Source organism: Pteropus vampyrus, unplaced genomic scaffold, assembly GCF_000151845.1.
Source record: "Pteropus vampyrus isolate Shadow unplaced genomic scaffold, Pvam_2.0 Scaffold180, whole genome shotgun sequence".
Taxonomy (NCBI): Eukaryota; Metazoa; Chordata; class Mammalia; order Chiroptera; family Pteropodidae; genus Pteropus; species Pteropus vampyrus.
Window position 1 is genome coordinate 1445988 of NW_011888961.1, and position 20805 is coordinate 1466792.

Below are 20805 nucleotides of genomic sequence, written 5' to 3' on the forward strand. Positions count from 1 at the left end.
ATAAATTCCCCTAATATTTATAAATGAAATTAAACCTGCCATTAGGAACTCTGCATTTCATAGGCCACTAAAATCTCTATAAAGCCTGATGACCACATAAAAATGCAGTGCCACATCTGCACATGTAACTTCAAAGCAGTGACTTCTCACAACAATTCTTATTACCAGTTAGATGAAGAAAGTCTTAAGAACTCAGAAAGAGATGACGATTTTAAAAAGAAAAATAGTTAAATTGACTAATCATACCCTTCCGAGAAACAAAGTCAACTTTTGGATGTCGGGTCTGGTCAAAATATTGCCAGTTGATCAGAGTACTGCTATATAACACGCAATTTGATTTCTTGTCACCTCATGTTCTCTGTCCTCTGAAAACTTTTCTGTTTCAAGACACTAGCAAATTTCTTGGCTTTGCTTTTTTGAATCAGAGGAGTGTATTCTAACTTTGGTTTTGAAGGAGCTTATTTGCTTTTAGTTTCAAAGAAATAAAACTCATGATTTTGGTGGTCAGAGTACACAGATGGGATTCACACAAATAACTATTTCATACTAGATTTTATTCATATTCTTGGATTGGGACAAGAACCATATATATATATTTTAAATGCCTACAGTACCTGGTATTCTGAGGTGGTGTCCCATCCAAGTACTAACCAGGCCTGACCCTGCTTAGCTTCTGAGATCAGATGAGATCAGGCACGTTCAGGGTGGCATGGCCTTAGACAAGAACTGTATTTTTATGTTTCCATGGGTTTGAGTTCACATCAAAACAGCTTTTTTAAAAAATTAACATTATGTAGTCTGAATTGTAAAACGTTTATAAATGATTTAATGGATTGAAACAGTATTTGCCATAAATGTTTTTAAAATTGAATCGCTATTAAAATCTCACAAAAGCCTCATACAATTTATTGCCTTCTAAACTCTATTTAATGGAAACATATTTTACAATTTCCATTAATATGTAACTTTAAAATCTCATTTTTCAAAAATCTTACAAATTGACTATTTATGACATGATAAGACAATTTCAAAGAGAAAGCTTGCACAAGGATAGCCTGAAAACTGATAACGATTTTTCATTTCATAAACCAGAAATTTTTATTTTAATAATGGCAAAGTATGAAGTCTACTTTTACATGTCATTAGAAAGAATCACAAATGTTTGGAAGTCCATATCCATTAGCCTTCAACACAAATTTTACAAGAACAGATAAAAATCAGGCAATCTAAATATCCACTAACTGGTAAAATGATAGATTGTTTGAACGACTCAAAAAAATAATGTTATACAGTAATAAAAATTAATGAAGTGTGGCTTCACTCATCTGCATAGATGAATTTTAAAGTTTTTCGCCAAAAGTTGAGGAAAGCACACATAATGATTGCGTTTACATAGAATTCAAAGAGACCAAAATTAAGCAGTGCAAAACTATAAATTCAAATAGGGGGATGACGAACGGAAAGGAGAGTGGTACCCGTGGGAAGAGAGCGAATGTAATCAAAGAGGCGCCACAATGAGTATCAAAGGTATGAGTCATGCTCTGCTCTCAGAGAGAGGTAGTGAGCACAGGGATATTTACTACTCATCCTTAAACTGTACATATTTGGCACACTCCAGAGAGACCATTATATAGACAACTTTTCGGAGAAGCTTGATCTTGATTAAAATGCAAAAAAATAAGAGTAGTTGGGGAAAAATGGATATTTAGGTTTTGTTTTTGCTCTCCTGCTTTTAACATATGAAAAGAAAACATCCGAATGGCAGAGAAAGAAAGGTTCCACTAGAGGGGAGGAGTTGAAACAGGAGAGGAGAGGTGATGAAACAAGTTATCTGAGTCGTCTGAAGGACAGGTCCAATGCACACCAGGAGAGGCTGGCCCTTGAAAGGAGGAATACTACCTAATTCAACCAAAAGGGAGTAGGAAGGGTAAAAACAGGCACAGATTTGTATATTTGGTGATGGGAAACCAAGGTGCATCACACCTGATAGCTGTTCCTCTTGAAGGAGGCCAGGTTATTAGCTGAGAGGCAGGGCCAGAGTTGGTTTTGAGAAAAAGTGAGAGCATGCAGTAAGTTTCGGAAATGAGAGCACTGACCACGGGTAAATGCAGAGGCTCTCCTGGACATTCCCTTGTTTCCCTCATCTCTGCCTAGAATGTATTTCCTCTTCCTTTTCACCTAGAAAAATCTTCCCATCCTTCAAAACTCACCACAGGTTCTGTCCTCTGAAATCTTTTCTATTCCATGGCAATCTTATAGCACTTGACTATATCACTCATTTTTTCACTTATACATGGAATGTCTTGCAGTAACTCTTTCTGTTATACATGATTTAATTTTTATGTGTTGTCTCCTTAACTACAGTTCTTAAAGCCAGAAATTTTTTTTTTAAAAAAAACACTGTCCTTCCCTCTCAGAAAAAGTGTATTCTCATACACACAAGGAACATTTAGATACATTTTCTAAATGTCATCTACTGAAACAAATATCCTTAAAAGCAAATGATAAAATAATTAAGACATACATGAATAAGTAAACTTTGAATCCTCCATTATTTTCTTATAACTGCTCCTGGTTTTCAATTTTTAATTTTAGAACTGACTTTTTAGAGGTTAAGCAAGAGATTCAATGTTAACACATTAGTTTAAATTTTTAAAAAATTTAAGCAAATTATTTCTGCTAATTATTCAATTTTTTCTTTATAACTTTTAATGTGTTTTTCATGCATGTAGTTCTCCCAGAAAATGAAATAGAATGTCATCAGCAAAGACAAATTATGTTAGGAATGCCATCTTGTGGTTGAGAGTAGTTCCTTACGCTAACATCCTTTCAGGGACAATCTTTAATTCAGAAATAAAACATCCAATAAACTCACAAATGTGTGGAGAAGGAAAAATTAAATATATGCATCAATTGTGTGTGGTTTGTCAAGACAATGTTCATTGAAAAGAGACGATGGGCAGATTACAGACGAATGGACTCCGTATAATACAGAAAACTACCAATAACTATAAAAACATACTTCTATTAAGACTATTCAAATAATCTGGTTTGAAAATTTTTTCTCTTGAAATAGTAATTTTATTTCTGAATCCACTAAGTAGTTGATTATTACATCCTGGATTTAAGCCATGTATCTTGATTTTTAAACTATACCTTCTAACTATAAACATCCAAAGGGGAGAGGACAGAGCACTTATCTGATCTGGATGGTATAGGACACATGTAATTGTAGCCCAAATGGAGTTTGAGTTGAACACACTGGCTCTATCTTAATACATGAGGTGACTAATTCCTATATGCAAGTTAGCCATTTGAGTGGTAAATCTTTCTCATCAATAGAGAACTAGTTACGGTTACATATATAGTACTTAACAACTATGCTTAAATATTTTAATTACCAGACATTTTGGTCCACTTAAAAGTGGGGGTGATGAAGCAGAAAATGAAATATCCCTCAGGAGTACAAAGCACAGCACAATAGCACAAGGGTCCATGCACTATGCTACTTTTTTGTCACTTCTAGATTAGGGATCCAAGGAGCATGTGTACAGGTAAATTGTTCAGAACCAGAGACAAGGCTACTGAAATTCCAAAAGGCAATTTACATATAGACATAGATATTTACATAAAAAACAAAATGCTATTGTACTCCAAATCGCCTTTTGTGATTTATTATTGCATGCTTATTACCAGAAAAAAAAAATTTTACTCAGAAAACTCATGGAAATTGATTCTGTATTAGTTTTTCCACGTGACTCTTCAGGACATTCACGTCAGCTGCACAGACCTGGTACTCCATCTTCTCTTGCTGTTTTGTTCTCTCTAATAAAGCCTCATGTGGTGGAGGTAATGCATTATATGAACTCAATAAATAAAGCTGACTTGATGAAGTTTGGTTGATTTCTTTAATCTTTAAAGCCTGCATGATAGCAGGTGCAAACTTTGAGTAATGAGCTGTAGATGAGACAATCACTGGGCAAGTTTTGTCTTGCATTCTGTCTGCAACCACTTTTGCAACAGCAGTGTGTGGATCCAAAATATACCCTGAAGTATTGTAGGTGGAGTGAATAGCTGCTAGGCACTCTCCTTCAGAGCACCAGTCGGCTATGAAATCCTGCTGAAGTCTCTCAACTAGAATCTTTTCTATCTGGAAGTGATGCTGCTCTTCTAATTGATTAAATAATTTTGTCACTAATTGTCCGTCTTTATTAGCCATCAAGTATAAATGTCGTTCCAGGTTTGAAGATTTGAGAATATCTATTGCTGGTGAAAAGGTTTGGGCTAATTTCCTTTCCCTTAGATCATAATGTCCTGTTTTTATAAAATCAGTCAAAACATGGTTCTGATTAGAGGCACAAATAAATTTGCGAATAGGAATTCCCATCATTTTGGCATACACTGCTGCTAAAATGTTACCAAAGTTCCCCGTGGGGATACAGACATCCACTGGGCTTCCAAAAGAAATAAATCCTTGGCTCACGAGATCAAGATATGCAGAAGCATGATAAACTATTTGGGGAAGCAGTCGGCCCCAGTTTATGGAATTAGCTGAACTTAAGATTGTCCCATATTCCACAGTAAGAAAGCCAGTAAACTCAGAATCTTTAAAAATTCCTTTTACAGCTGTCTGGCAAAAATCAAAATCTGACTTGACACCCACTGCCCATCCATTTTCTTTCTGACTGCCAATTATTTGTGCTTTCTGAAAATCACTTACTCCGTTCTCAGGAAAAAACGTGGCTACAGCTATTCTTTGCTTGTCATTCTTATTAAGACGACTAAAACCATTTAAGACTGCACTCCCTGTGTCTCCTGAGGTTGCTACTAGTATCATATAATTACAACTTGGTGGAATACAGTGTGCAAACAGATGGGGCATAAGTTGTAAAGACAAATCTTTAAATGACCCTGTTGGTCCATGAAATAATTCCAGGATGAACTGGTTGCCTAAAAGGTGCCTGACAGGGGCGATTTTGGAGCAGGCAAAGTTTTCCCCATAAGCAGTTTCGATCATTTCTCCCAATCTAGCTGCAGGTATGTCAGCAGGATGTATGCACTTTTCCAACAGTATTTGGGCTCTTTCTATATAGGTTGCTCCTACTAGGCTTTTCCACTCCCCACAGCTTAATTTTGGAAATTCCTTCTCAGGAACAAAGAGTCCACCATCCGAAGCTAATCCTTCAATCATAGCTTCGCTGAAGAATTTCGTCGAAACCTTCTGCTCATGGTCTTTGGGGCAAAAGTATCTTGTTGAAATGAATGTTTCTGAGTCCACATCTTGATATCTTTTAACTGCGTTAAGCACTTTGTCAGCTACCTCCTCTGGGGAAGCCCCATTTTCACAAAAAACACGAGTATCGTACCACTTCTTATAATACTGTCTTCTAAATTTAAGTAAGTCTTTCATAGATGTTCCAGGATTCTGACCTACAATCCTCTCTACTTTCATTAATTTTAGACGACTAACTATATCTATTAGAGGTACATCCAGGTATACGATTATTCCATTTTTCTTCAGATGCCACATGCTAGCATCATGCATTGGATTGGACCCGGTAAGGGAAATCACACTTCCAGATGCAGAGAAGTTTAACACAGCTTTTCCTTCCTCTTCTAAAAACTGCTCATTACCAACATCCTGTAATTTTTCAGACACACTCATATTCCAGGTTTTTTCAAGGATATCATCATCCACATCTATGACACAACAACCTAGTTTGTGACCTATTATTCTGCCTACTGTTGTTTTCCCAGCACCAGGCGGTCCCATCAGGACAATATTTTTGTCTCCGACAAGAGACTGGGTTGAGTGCCATGACTTCCGTAATTCTGCAAGTGCAAAGGTTCTTGAAAGAAATAGCTGGGCGTGTTTATCCGTTTTGATGTGTATAACAGAAAAACATTTCTGAGTTATTTGTTTCAGATGCTGACATCGGTTAAAGTGGAGCATTCTCTTTTCACTTTTCTGCCCAAGCCAACCTAAACACCGGCTTTAGCCCTTTTCAAAACATAAAAACAAAACAAAACGAAAGACATTTGGTTACTAATTTCAACAGTTAAAATCCCAATACAATTGAATATAATCATGCTCACAGTACATAACTATTTGAAGCTCTTCCAAATTTATGGGACATTTAAAAAAGTATTAGTACCCCAATTCTCATATATTGCATATTATCCTTTTAAAAATCTTTCAAATCTCAAAGCACTGAATAATCAAAACTTAATAATGTGTAACTATTATGCAACAGAAACGTAATTCAGAAAATGCCATATCATAGTTGCTTTTTAAAAAATATATGCTAAATCAAATTAGTATTTCTTTTCCTGTAATGAAAACTACCTTTTAATTTATAACGCATGCAAACAAGGATTATTTGGAGTTGGAATGCTATTTACTTGCAATTCACTCTTTAATTTCTCTTTAGTTATATGAACATGTGATAGACTATTAGGCCATCATGTTACTCATAAATTTCTTGTTATAGAATTCACAGCAGGAAACCAGAATAAAATATTTGCTTATAAAATGCTTAAATAACTTTCCAAACTATAGGGGCAAGGTATAACTTTTTTTTTTTCATGTGCCTTTTATATGCATACTGTTAAGAATCATTCTTACATATTTTTCATGTAAGGCCTTTAAAAAAGCTAAAGTGAAAGGTATAATATGCAAATAGTTAAGAAAAATTTATAATCACTGGCAAGGTCAAAGGCTACATATCTATAACCTTATCTGCATGGGACCATCACTTTTGTCTCTGTCCTACAAACATCATCAGTGGGGAGACTTAACTCAAACTCAAGACTCCAGGGTGATAGCAAAGAAACTTGGGAATTTTCCAATGATAAGAGGAAAAAACTATTCTGGCGTCCAAAGCGGCTCTGCAATCCCTTATACTGGTCGAATGAATGCCTGTTTTGGGGAATATACTCACCGTTAAACACAAATGTATGCCAGACACGTCAAATTCAGTTGTATGTAAAATGCAAGTTAATAAATTGCTCATTTAAGTTGACTCAGGTAACTTCAGTCAAATGCAAGCTAATCACTTCTGCTCATTTAAATTGACTAAGGTAACTTCACAGACACGTAGTGGAGTTTTTCACATGTTCTGTGGTAGAATCAAAATGCAACTAAGCACACTAAATATTAGATGGTACCTTTAAATATGTTCTGAAAACTTTCAATCATTTACAATTCTGATTATCAACGTTACTTAAACTGTGGTCTGTAATTAGCCATTTAAACCATTTTAAGCTAACACCGAATTTAACTTACAAGTTAAATTACGACTGTCAAGAGAAGAAGTACATTTCCTTATTTGGCTTTTCAGCTTTTATTAAACTGTATTCAGCTTGTATGTGCTGTGCTTAATTCCCACTGACTTGTAAACATATGACACACGGGAATCAATCTTAGATGAAGAGTCTGTTGACGCGGAGGCAAAGTCAATCTTAGCAAAAAGTGGAGTCTATAATGAAAAAAATCTCAAGTTAATCATAACTTCACACAGTATCATAAAATTCTACATATAGACTAGTCTATTATTAAAATATCCATCTGAAATATTTAAAGTATAATAAAATAATGAATGGACCCTTTTCATGTTCCCTAATCTGTTATTAAACGACATGTGTGTCTTACAGAACTTTACTAAACATTAGAACTGAAGCAATTTCTGTCATCAAGCAATATAAAATACAATATAACCAAATAATAAGTACAAAATCTTTTACAATGATACAATTTTAATGATTTAACTGTATGTGCAGTGATCAAAGGAAAAAAATCAGTGGACTAAAGCTATGAAATGAGTGTCTGAATTACTCTTTTAGGTTGTTTTATCCATTTGAATCACTACATGATTTGTATATGATAATATCTACTGTAAAATGTGCAAATGAAGCATCTGCCACACACAGGTAGCTCTATTTAAACGAGTTTATAATAAATGCAAAGCATATACCATAGTGGCTGGCACATAAGAATATTCGTATATATAGCCATATTAATCATTGTCACTCAAAGACAATGGACTAAAAACATACAAATTGAATCAGAATGTCTAGGCACAAGGTTAGGCATATTTTTTTTTATGGTTTGGTTTATAAACCTTAAGAGAAAATAGTGGTACTCATCTGTAAATTGAGAACTGTTTTGCCATGCAGTCTAATCCTTTCCCTAGATTAAACCAAGGATCAGAGAACTGTATGCTGGACCCCAACAGCAATTTCTTTGATTAAACTGTATTCTAGTACTGTACTTTAACACTATTTTGAGAGCACTGAATAAAACAGCCTGATTAACCTCCTATTCAGGAGGCTTTTGCTTATAAAACCAGTGTCTTCTTTTTTAGTTCTCAGTGCATAACTTTGTGATGTCTGTGTTAGTATTAACTGTATATTCTCCGAGTAGCTGACTTGTTTTTATGGACACTACATCTTTTAAATGATCTTTTTCCCCACTCTTGTTGGTGGCTATAATGCTTAACATCAATGCCATTAAAAGTAAAAGATTGTAACACAAACATTATACATGTTAACTTCGCTTTAACTTTTGTAATCTTACTTTTCCTGTTTTATACGAATTAAAAACAGAAAATTATATGACAGTTCAATTTATTGTGTATCAATATTATTTCATCAAAAAAAATCATCCTGACTCTAGAAGCAGTTAAGTGCTGTAATATGTAACAAATGTCATTTTTAAAGAAAAATAAAGAAGATGAATTCTATTTTAAGTTACATACTAAATTTTGTTTTATAACATTTAGCTATAAGCTAATTTTAGGGCTTCGACATCCATTGTAAGCAAACCATATGACAAGAGAAGATAGAAAAAAGCCTACAGCATGTAACTTTTACCTGGAAATTGAGTTTTTCTTAAGAAGTAATATAGTCAATTCTTGTTACTCATAGTAATTATGTTCTATAAAGTTACTACGAATATTGACTTAGTGGATATTGAACTGCTGCTCCTACGGGAAATACAGGGTTAGGTTCCTGTGAGCCTCTAGTTACAACATGTCACCAACTGATCAATACATAAACTTGTTTTCTGTGCGTTTCTGTTTAACATATATATTTAACATATATATTGTTGCTTCATTTCCACTGAACTCCCAGCCAAAAGCACTCTTAACTCACGCCTGAATGAAGCTGATCTAACACACATTGCTCTGTTAGGCGCCTGACAGCAAGTTGTCGTACTCTTCAGCACTCTGCTCTGGGGCTATTTTAAATAGCAAAATCATCAACTAGAAGCACAAAAATGTAAAAAATGTGGCACTAAACAGAACTGGAAAAGGACATTTATTTACAGGTTGAGAGCTGAAACAAGAAGGCGGTGCATCGCCTTGCTTGACCCAGCTTGGAACATGTGCATCGGGCAACTCAAATTTTCCACCACTGTGAACGTGTCCAGGAATGACTGCAAAAGTGATGTAAATATTAATTTGGGGTTATAAATTTTAGTGGGTACCTGTAAAAAATGAAGATTGACTGCATATCATTTTCCTTTGATTCAAAGCCATGTCATTAGACATTTTTCATTTTATATTTTAGTATGTTTTTCAGTACCATGGTCATATACAGGCAATTTTTCTTCAGCCAAAGGACAAAACTACTTCAAATTAAATGGAAGTCAATCATGTAAGAGTCAAAAGTCAAAAACAGTACTTAAAGACCAAATCTCTTGGCCATAAAGTACTAAGGTTTTACAGTATCCTTAATGTTCTCAAATATTTTTTGTAGAGCCAAGTTCTACGCAAAAATGTTTTAGTTATTCTAACTCCTCAGAGGATGGAAGATCTACATGACTGTATTATGCATTAATTTTTTTACTGCATTAATTTTTTACTGATATTATGCATTAATTATGCATTAATTTTTTACTGATAACTTATAGGGGAGCTTTTGACGTATGTTAGTATCACAGCAAGAACTTTAAAAACAAGAAGTCCACATGTACACATTAATTCAAGTGCTATATGACCTCAAGGCACAAAATTTAACAACTTTATTGTGACTAGCTGATCAAAACTGAATGAAGTATTCAAGGGGGAAAAAAGTACAGAAATCACTTTTTAAATTGCTTTTAAATTATTTCCTATGAATGCTAATAAAGTTGCATTTTAAATCATAAATACACTCTAATTTCAGTAACCTATTTACTGTTTTCCTAAGTTTACACTAGATGAGTGATAATCAACCAAAATCAAATTCAACCCATTATCAATTTTTACTTTGAAAATAGTCCAGAAGAATTTTTTAATTCCATTATAAAATTACCTAGTTTCCAATTCCTTTGTGAAATTATCAAAATCCTACTTAGTCAAAATGATTTAGCATTTGTCACTCATTTAAAATGTTATTATACTCTCTTCCAAAATAAAACATAAGATACAGCACTTCAAAAATTATTTCATGAGCAGCACTGGCTATAGTTCAATGAAGTTCCAAAAATACACCATGATTATGCTTGTCATCCAGTATTAATGCAATCTCTATTTCAATTTCTCAGGTGAATGACTAAATCTAATCTATTATCTTATGAAGATATTTTGAGATTTTTAAAAATTCTTAAAAATTACTGCATTTTTACAGCAATAGTTTCTTGATAAGTAATGACAAAAAAACAGCAAGATACTAGGACATAAACTAACCAGGGAGAGGTAAAGCTCTACTGCTTCTGACTGAGCAAACAAAACCTCTCAATGAGCCCTTCAGCCAGCCAGTTCCTACTTTCCAACATATATCGAGGTGGAGAGAGTGGAAGGACCACACACTCCAGTGCCATGTTGTCATCTTAGGGATCTGACACTCAAAAGCAGTTTTACAAGGTCACCACTCATCTTAGCCTTTATCTTAGTATCAAAGCTAAGTATTTCCTGTTGTTTCCTTTTGCTGTTAGATATCCTCTTAATGGTCTCGAGTATCTAATTCAAGACTTTTTAAGTACCCTTTTCGGTTCTTTAACTTAGAAAAATATTGTAAAGTATGTCTTTATACAGGGTTTATAGTCCTCACGATTAGCTTATTTTGTATTCCCACCTGTGCCCATTTTCATATTCATCTAAGTAGATTAAAATAATCTAGAGCCAAAAAAAGAAAAAAAAAAAAACACCTAGTTTGTGCACACAACTGTTTACATCAGGGGTTTGGCAAATTACAACCCACAGGCCAAATCTGGCCCACCTTCCTTTTGTAAATTTTCACAGGGACAAAACTTTGCTTTCATTTGTTTTCTATTGTCTTTGGCTTCTTATGAGTTATGATGGTAGAGCAGTTGAGACAGAAACCATCAGGCCTGCAAAGGCCTAAAATATTGATTATGTATCTAGCCCTTTACAGAAAAAGTTCATGACCTCCAATGGTATATCAACACTAATTCCCTGTGCACATACCGGATACAGGCATTTCCTTGGACAGTACTGTCATTTTGAGGGAATTATAAAATTTAGAAATATATTCTTTGTAAACATGCTTTCAAAAGAAAAACAGAATTACAGACCAATTATTTAAGAAAAAAAAGTTCCTTTCCAAGTGATTTAGCAATTTCATAACTGTAAACTAAATATACTACAGTGAGATCTTAAATTGTTTAATATTTTTTAAACCATAAGTTTACTAATATCAGTGGAAATACTGTATTCAGAAACACCAGAAAGTCAAGACTAAGTGAGCTAAGGCCACTTGGTTCTTAGTAAGAGGAGAAATCATGTTTTTCTTTGTTCTCTTTTAGAAACTGGTTAACGTAAACAGTCCCAAAGTGTTCCTTCTAATTAGAAAATTTATAAGCTTCGGCAAATGACTACGCACTTGGTTAATGGTGTTATCATTCTGAGTCCTTAGTTCAAATCTTAGCATATAGAGAGAACAGAACTTTTCTCTCTACATGCTAAGCAAAAAAAAAAAAAAAAGAGAGAGAGAGAGAGAGAAAGAAAAAAGGAAAAAAGGGCAAGGTAGTATATACATATAAAATGTTTCGAAAAATGAAAATCTGATGTGTAGGAGAATCATCCCCAAGACATCACTGATCAGAAATAAAATATTTGTTTAACGCCTGGGATAAAAAGTGAAATCTCATAAAGACCTACACATTCAACACAGCCTTTTAAGTAGGAACTAAAAACAACCAAGCCACCTCGCTGTTTTAATCCCTCCACCTAGCACCTAGGCAGTAAGACGACCAAAACTGGTGTCCTCGCGCATCTGCGGGCACCTTTATTCCCTTTAGGCTGAGGGGCCAGCGGAAGGTTGGTTCACAACCATCTATAGATCTTCCTTCTCAAATCATATTGCCAAAATCTTTTAGAAACCCAGGACGGCAAAGGTCTTTCTAAATGAGCTTCTCCCAGCAGTCATATGTGTATAAATAGGTTTATGGAGGACCAAATGGGTTCAGAACGGAAGAAAACCGCTTCTCAGAAAGACAATTTCAAAAAGGGACATCAAAATAAATGTGCAAAAATTAAAGGGCCCATATAAAAGGCTTCTTTGGTTTCGGCTGTTCGTTTAAAAAACAAAGTCCACACATAGTGGAAAAAGACCTAAGATAGGCCCGATCAAGAGGGGAACAGGATGGAGAGCAGAGAACCGGCGAGCCGCGGGAGAAAGCAGGGGGGGCTGAGGGGAGAACCGGGGCGCGGCAGGTGGACAGATGGGAAGGGGCGCGACAGGTGGATGGATGGAAAAGACCGCGGGACGTGGGCGCACGGCGAGTTCTGGGCAGCCTGGGAAATGAGCGCAGACGGACAGTTGAGATGACAACCGAGTAGCGGAAAGGGGAAGGCATGCGACGGGAACGCACTGGTTTCTACAGTGTCCCTTTTTCCGCAAATAACTCACCAGGAAAATCACACTGAGAGGACGGGAGGGAGGAAAAGAAAGGAAAGGGAGTGTCCAGGAGCCGCCAGTGTCACGTCGGGATCGAACCCCGCAGCTCTGGCGCTCGCCCCACCTCGCCCACAGCCCAGGCCGGAGCGCTCGCCAGGCCCGCTCGCCCCCACGCTGCGGCCTCTGCGCCTGCGCGGGTGCGGGTTGGCGCGGACCTGCGCGCCCGCACGCCACAACCACGCCCTGCGCGGCCCCGCAGCGGGCACGTGACTCTCGCCCAGCGCCCCACCTACCCGCGCCCTCCCGGCTCCTCGGGCTCCGCCCCGCCCCGCCCCGCTCTGGGAGTTTTTCTGCCGTCGGCGCGGCCTCGGCCCTCGCCCCGCCCCCGTTGGGACTGGGGCCTGCGCACAGGGGCCTGCGCGCAGGAGCCTAGTGGTGTGACGCGTGCCCTCCCCGTGCGTTTCTCCTGTGTCTGAGATTGTTTTTTTTCTCTTTATAGAGACAGAAAAGAGCAACGTTTTTAAGGGGACTCTGTTTTTCACACCATTACTTCCAAAGGCCCATACAAACAGTGGTTTTCATATTGAACTTTTCGCCTGAAGGAGCTGCGGAGAGGGAAGGCAGGAAACCTAGTTTGCAATGCTGCCTTCCACTTCCCCGTCGCCTAGTAACTATTTCTACGGCAACCGCGCCGTCAACGACGCTAAGCAACCCCAAGAGGAATACAAAGGGTATCTTCCCAAGAGAGGATCGCTAAGAAGAGGTCAAAGGAGAATTACGTGAAAGAGAGAAACGTTAGTTCCTTAAGACGGCAAGGGCGTAGGAAAGGGGAAACGGTGAAGAAAGGGACTGAGATAGTGGTATAGTGAGAAAAAAGAAAGTTGAGTAGTTTTTAGGAGTCATTTGGTGGCCATGGATCCAACATGCTCTTCTGAGAGCATTTATAACCTCATACCCAGTGACTGGAAGGAGCCTCCCCAGCCTCCTAGGTATGTGGGTAAGCCAAGATTATCTCTTGAAACAAGAATGGGAAAATAAATGTTCCATTTCAAGATTAACTAAGGATCCTATAACAACCTCTTAAAGAAGAGGTTGCAAAATCTAGATATTTAGCATCTTTAAATTTACAGAGAGGGCAATCCACGGCTGTGAGAGGGCCATTTTAGGCTAGTCTCCTGTAATACGGTATGTTATTGTTTTACAATTTAATTGTTCATACATGATGTGGTATACAACATAGTGTTAAACTTCTTGTTGTAGAAAAGAGAAAAATCACAATTTATTATCCTGTGTAAGCATACTTGATATTTGGTTACAGGATTTCATTGTTTTATTTCTGACTACACTACTCCTTTCTAAAAGGATAGCATTTATATTTTTCCCCAAGATTATTATCAAAGATAAATTCATTTGTTTCTGAGCCTCAATTTTTTGATAAGTGAAACAAAATAGACTAGTTTCTAAGGTCTATTTCAGGTCTAATAGTTGCACGAAAGGAAAAGTGTAATAAAGTTAAAATTTTTGCATAGGTGTTAGGACCTCTTGAATTCCCCACATTTCAAAAAGCTCACCACAAAGTAAACATCTCAGTTACTCTCCTGTGTAGGGACTTAGAACTTTTTGAAATCTATGGGGAGAAAAGAAGGTAACTAGTAGAGAAAATCTCATTCTTCCTGTGACTGTCTTTCGCTATCTTTTACGTTTCTCTTTTTCCTGATGCAAGAGCACTACACTAAGGAAAAAAAAAACATGCATGGCACATAATTGGTTTTGGAATCACGAATAAATTTTCATTTGTTTTCTGATCTGTAAACTAAATGACCTAGACTTAGGTCCCTTTCAGATCTAATAGTCAGGTTTCTTTACTAATAATTACTTGAGGTGTATAACATCCTCAACAAGTGGGCAAATCCTCCCATTTTAAGCTTGAGTATCTTTGTTTTAAGCAGAGCGATACCTACATTGTTTTACATTAGCTTCTCAAAATCTAGTAGAGATTGGAAAGAAGAATTGCAAAGTCAGATATGATACAGTTGCAGAATTTATGAGGAGTTTTCAAATTAACTATTGCCGAATGGACTTTTGGTCCAAAATTCCTATATATTGTACAAGACAAAACTCCTCTGTAACTCACTAGTAGTTTGTATTTTCTATAGGATACAGAATTTGAATGATAAGGTATTTTATTAGATGATCTGTTCATTGGTAAATTAAAAAGGTTTACTATGCATCTAAGTGATTTTTTTGTAGGAACAATCTTTATTAATTTGGCAAGCCCTTATTATGTGTATAATATTGCCCTGCGGGAATGTCGGAGGGACAAGCCCAAACTCCTTGGTTTACTCTGAAACAAAGAGTAGGAAAAAGGAACTATGGTGAAGGGAATAGAAGGAAAGAAGATAATATTTGCATTTACTGGCTTAATGTGGGTTATTGCCTCTCATTTAGATTTCTACAGATTATAAAATATGTGGTATATTAGTACATCTATCTGGCATTTCCCACATACCTAGTACCTAAAAATGTTGAGAAGAAAATATATCAAAAAATTTCTTAAAATCAGTTGCAAGGGAAATTTGTAGATAAGTGAACTTTTGTGTTAGACTCATTTTTTAGAAGTTTATTCCATTCCAGAACAAGGTTCACTATCATAAGCATATTGTACATATATGTTGTAGTATGCGAATCTGTTTATTACATATCAGGAAAGTATGTCAGTCTATCTGTCTGTCTATTATAATAACCATTTACACACCATAACTTGACTTTTTAGAGAATAAGATGTTTCTGCTAGGATACAGGTAAAATCAAGTAAAAGATCAAACAGTATTTTATTTTTTAAATTTAAGCAAGGTGAATATCCAGTAACAATAAGAATAGTACTAATAAAAATAATGATAATTTGTGTGATGTATTAGTGTTTACAATGTGCCAGGCACTGCTCTATGTTTTACACGATCATTTTATTTTAGTCTCACAAGAACCCTATGAAATGAGTAGTATTGTCCCAGTTTTATAGAAGAGGAGGCTCAGGCTTAGAACATTGAGGCAGCCAGGATGAAGAAGAGCTAAGATTTAGATATAAGTCTGACACAAAAGCACATCACTGTAACCAGTTTGCACTCTGCCTTTTAACCTGAGTAAATAATTAAATCAAACCTAGCGAGTATCTTTGGCTTCAATTATATATGTATGTATATATATGTCTTCAGATAATTTATCATGTATCAGATATTGTTTAGTATTTATTTATACATTACCACATTATAATACAATAAGGTATCTTTCAGTAAGGATATCAAAGCAAATAAAAAACAATGATAAAAAAGTAAGGTAATGCAACAAATGAGCATGAAATATCTTGCACATGAAAGGTGTGCTTTAAAATCTTGTTTGTTTGCTTGACATCTGATACAAATTTGACTCAATGCTATCTAGAAAGTGGGCAACCCACAAAGGAAGAAAGCTTCTTCCCAGGATCCTCTAAAGATCACTTACACTTTAGGTCACATTTTCCTTAAGACAAAAGCAAAGTGGTAGCTGAGAAGCACAAGTCTTCTTGGTGTGGAGCCAGAAATACACTTCCTCCACGGTTCATATAGAGGAAAGACAGTGTGTGTACTGTAATGAATAAAGATTTCAGCTGTACTTTTACATTAACTACACTGAGTTCCATAGGTCTGATATTGCTCTCATTATAGGCCAGTGGCCTCATGTCAAAACATAACTTAATGAAGCAGTTTTGGAGGCCTGAATATGATATGGTCTGGATATGCAACTATATTATTATATTGTTTAATTCGAGAATTGATTTTTCTGATCTCTAGAACAGCACTATCCAGTGAAATGTGAGCCACATATGTGATTTTTAATTTTTTTGATGGCTTAGGTGCATTTGATTGGTTTTCTCAACTTTTCAAAGGTAGAAAACAGGTAAAATTAATTTTAATGATATATTTTATTTAACCCAATATGTCAAAAATACTATGATTTCAGCATATAGTACTAGCCCCATTTGGCTCACTGTCCACATTTGGCTGGTAACCCCTGTATTGTCCAGCACAGATCTAAATGAATACATTAACTACATATCTTTTTGATAATCTACCATATTTATTATTTCTCTCAACAGCTTGCAATAGATACTGAGCAGCAATAGGATCAGAGTTACACTCAATGACACATACATGTGTTATCAATTAAGTGCAGAGCAGCATAGCTTTGGCAGCCAGCCAAGCTGGGAGGAGAATTGGCATCCATTTGTGGAAATTGACTTACCTGATATAGTCAGGAGGCTGAATTGAAGACTTTCACTTCACTGTGTTTAGGTGGGCTTAAGGTGTATCTATGTACATAGACAAAATTCTCTTCAAGAAATAATTAGGGGGACTTTCTAATACAGTCTAGGTCCCAAAGTTCTATACAATAGAGAAGCACTGAAATAATATGGGCCAGAAATTTAAAAAAAAAAAAAAAATTGGTTAACCAGATTCCCATCTAACCTATTAGGAAGAAAAATCTCAAGCAAATGTTATCAAACTGTCCCAAATTTTGGTCACCACGTGCTCTTTAAGATAATCTGCTTTAAAAATGTATATCTAAAGACTGGACATGACCTATTATCTAGTGATTATTGGCAATAAAATTAATATAAGTATGGTATATTTATTGAACATGAAAATTTTAGGTTGAATAATTAATCTATAGCTGACAACTAATAGCAAGTAGAAAGTATGGCCAGTTGTCTAATAAAGTCATTTTTAGATCTTTATAATAAGACCACACCATCCAGAAAATGGAATAAAATGTAATTGTTGAAAAGAAAGTGTAAGCTTTACATATACTAATATGGAAAGATATCACATTATATTAAGTTTTAAAAATTAAGTTACAATTCATACGTAAATAGAAATACAGAAAACAGAATTTATTCTGGAAAATGGTTGAGGCGATGAAAGGAACTTAGATTTTTATTCATTTTTTAAATTGAGATACACTTGACATAATATTAGTTTTATTTTTATTTTTGTAATTTGGAAAAATAAAAATATACAGTATTCATATAGACTAGAATATCTTGTTTTCTATAACAGATAGATAAGCTTTGAGCTCACACAAAATAATGTATGGAATCACAAGACTGTAAATTAAAAAGAGGTGAGAGTATTCACACTCCTTTTCTACCCCCAAAGGAATATTTTATTAATTAAGAGATCATATCTGCCAATTCCAGCTTCCATGGGAATTATAAGGCATGGGTATGGATTGAACTTTATTTCCCGAAGGTACCTAAAGAGCTCATTCCATTTGGACCATAATTAATTCCTAGCCATTGAGTTCAGGATTGAGGAAAGGCCTCTAAAAGCAAGAAACCATTTAATTTTTCGTCAAACAAACTTATCCACATTAGTAAGAAGAGAATACAAGTTGTTAAAAGTGGTTTAGCTGAACTTCTGCTTCTAATCAAAAATGGAATTTACCCTCTCACCTTAAACAACTAAAACAACAGAAAAAAATAATAAAGCAATGGTTTGCAGACACTGGACAACAAGCAGCACAGAGCAGTCATCCCTACGAGAAGGGAAACAAGCCCTGCAATTGCCTCAACATACTCCCTGGAGAGAATTCACAGGCAAAAGCCTAGGGAAAAGGAATTTAAACAAAACCCAGTAGTTTTCCTGAGTTAAGGAAACAGAGTTTAGAATTTGGGAGGTCAAGGCATGTAGAATTCATAGCACAGAGTATGGGAAAGGTGAGAACTGCAGGAGAGGGAGCGAGAGAAAGAGAGAAAGGAAAGGGAGCAGAGACAGACAGAGACAGACAGAAAGATGGAGAGATTGAAATATGCAGGAGGATTTCCCTGAAGTCTTTGGTTGACAGTGTTTTGACGAAACTACAGAGGCAGCAGAGCCAGGTAAAGTTCACATTCCCACGAGCCAGAGTGGAAACACCTCCTAAAGCACAGGGCATTGACTAATGCACTCATAAGTATATTGCTGTAGTAGAGCCAAGTTAGAACTAGATTAAAAGCTCTTCTGGACCCGGAAATAATGCATAACCGAGAGAAAAATCAGTCAATAAAAACAGACAAAGAATTGATGACATCAGTGAAAGAATTAGTAGACAAGGACATTAAAATCATTATTTTAAATATTCCCCCATGTGTTCAAAAACAGAGAGAAGGAAAACGTGAGCGAAATACAGAGAGAAATGGATTTTTAAAAAGACCTAAATCTAACTTGCAGACATAAAGCATACCATGTCTAAAACAAAAATAGAATACTAGATGGGAGCTAACACACTGAAGAAAATGTTATTGAATTTGAAGACATAGTAATAGAACAATACAAAATAAAGCAGAAAAAAAAACTGAAAAGGAAAACAGAATCAGTGAGCTGTGAAGAACATCAAGAAGCCTAACATAAGTGTAATTAGAATCCCAGAAAGAGAAAAGAGGATGAGTAAACAAAAGAAACATTTGAAAAATGGCCAAAGTTTTGACAAAGTTAATGAAATTCCTAAATCTATAAATTCAAGAATTACAATGAAACTGAAGAAGAAGGAGAAAGAGAAAGAGAGAAGGGGGCAGAGGAGGAGGAGAAGAAGATTGACAGAAGACCACCACCATACCAAAGGCCATTACAATCAAGTTTCTTAAAAACAATAATAATTAAAAAAAAATCTTTAAAACAGCCAAAGAGTGGAGAAAAAAATCCCATTGCATATAAAGAAAAAAAAGACAGCAAATATCTCGTCAGAAACAATGGAAGTCAGAAATTGAAAAGTTTTTAATGCACAAGAAAGGGTGCAAGTTGGAAATTTGGATTGACACAATGAAATAAAGAATACGGAAAATGGTAAATATATGTGTAAATATTAATTTTTCTTTTTAAATTTCTTTAAAATACAATTGGCTTTTAAAGGGAAAATCACAATGAATTATGGTTTTTATAGCACATATAGAAGTAAAATATATTACAATGTTAGGTCTAAGGTTGGGGGAGGAGTAAATGCAAGTATTCTTTTGTAAGGTTCTTATACCATATTTGAAATGATATTTGAATGTAGGCTATGGTAAGTTAAATATGTATACTGTAAACCTTAGAACTTCCACAAAATAAAACAAAATCCAAACAAAAACAACAGTAAGGCAGGATTTAAAAAAAAGAATAAATGTACAATGGAATACGTAGAAAACAAACAGCAAGACGGAAAATTTAAACATGAACATATTTTTAAAATCACATTAAATGTGAATGGTCTAAACACACCAAGTAAAGGGGATTGTTAGAAAGGGTAAAAATTCAATGCTCTCTATGAGAAAACCCCTTTAAAAATAAAGGTGCGAGTTGGAAATTTGGATTGAATATGTAAAAAGTTGAAGAATGAAAAAATACTACGTTACCAGAAATCAAAGGAATGCTGGAGAGGTTATATTCATATAAGACAGAAGAGATTTTAGAATACAGAATTTTTCAGGGATAAAAAGTATTTTATAATGATGAAATAGTCAGTTTTTCAAAAAGATATGGTAATTCTAAATGCTATACACCTACTAACAGTGTCAAAACATATGAAGCAAAAACTAATAGAAATAAAAGAAATAGAAGAATCCACAATTATGTCAGAGATTTCAATAATTAATAGAACACTTAAAAACAAGCAACCAGTCTGACCTAATCTTCATTTATAGAATGCACCAGCCAATCACAGCAAAGTACACTTCCTTTTCAAGTGTTTACAGAGCATTTACCAAGATAGACCATACTTTTTGCCTTAAAGCAAGTGTCAGAAAATTTAAGAGGATTGAAATCCTACAAAGTATATTCTCTAACCCCAATAAAAATTAATTAGAAATCAGAAAGATATCTGGCAAATCCCCAAATATTTGGAAACCAAAGAAAACACATCTAAGCAAACTCCTAAGTCAAAGAAAGTGTCAGAAAGGAATTTAAAAGGTAT

The 20805-nt window shown here is 35.4% G+C and overlaps 2 protein-coding genes and 1 pseudogene across 3 annotated transcripts in view; 1 reads left to right on the top strand and 2 right to left on the bottom strand.

Annotated features, from left to right (window-relative positions):
- Positions 1-602: 602 nt before the first annotated feature.
- Positions 603-721, bottom strand: LOC111746235 (annotated as a pseudogene).
- A 2925-nt stretch (positions 722-3646) lies between these two features.
- Positions 3647-13061, bottom strand: THNSL1 (threonine synthase like 1). 2 transcript variants are annotated; one of them, XM_023537182.1, is made up of 4 exons: positions 12856-13061; positions 7286-7478; positions 6942-7118; positions 3647-6001 (listed from the first exon to the last, which is right to left on the bottom strand). In XM_023537182.1, the coding sequence occupies exon 4, from the start codon at positions 5951-5953 to the stop codon at positions 3722-3724; it is 2232 nt and encodes a 743-aa protein (XP_023392950.1). In that variant the 5' UTR covers positions 5954-6001; positions 6942-7118; positions 7286-7478; positions 12856-13061; the 3' UTR covers positions 3647-3721. The 2 variants fall into 2 exon arrangements, with proteins under 2 accessions (XP_023392950.1, XP_011369319.1); XM_011371017.2 differs by lacking the exon at positions 6942-7118 and having other exon boundaries at positions 12856-13060.
- Positions 13062-13291: 230 nt separating this feature from the next.
- The window catches only part of ENKUR (enkurin, TRPC channel interacting protein), a 19471-nt gene continuing 11957 nt past the window's right edge, over positions 13292-20805 (top strand). The window contains exon 1 of the mRNA XM_011371027.2: positions 13292-13840. Within this exon, the coding sequence (XP_011369329.1) occupies positions 13756-13840 (85 nt within the window). The 5' untranslated portion in view covers positions 13292-13755. The remainder of the gene's footprint in view (positions 13841-20805) is intronic.

Coding starts and splice junctions, on each gene's coding strand:
- THNSL1 (XM_023537182.1), bottom strand. CDS start 5,953: ATGCTCCACTTTAACCGATGTCAGCATCTGAAACAAATAACTCAGAAA.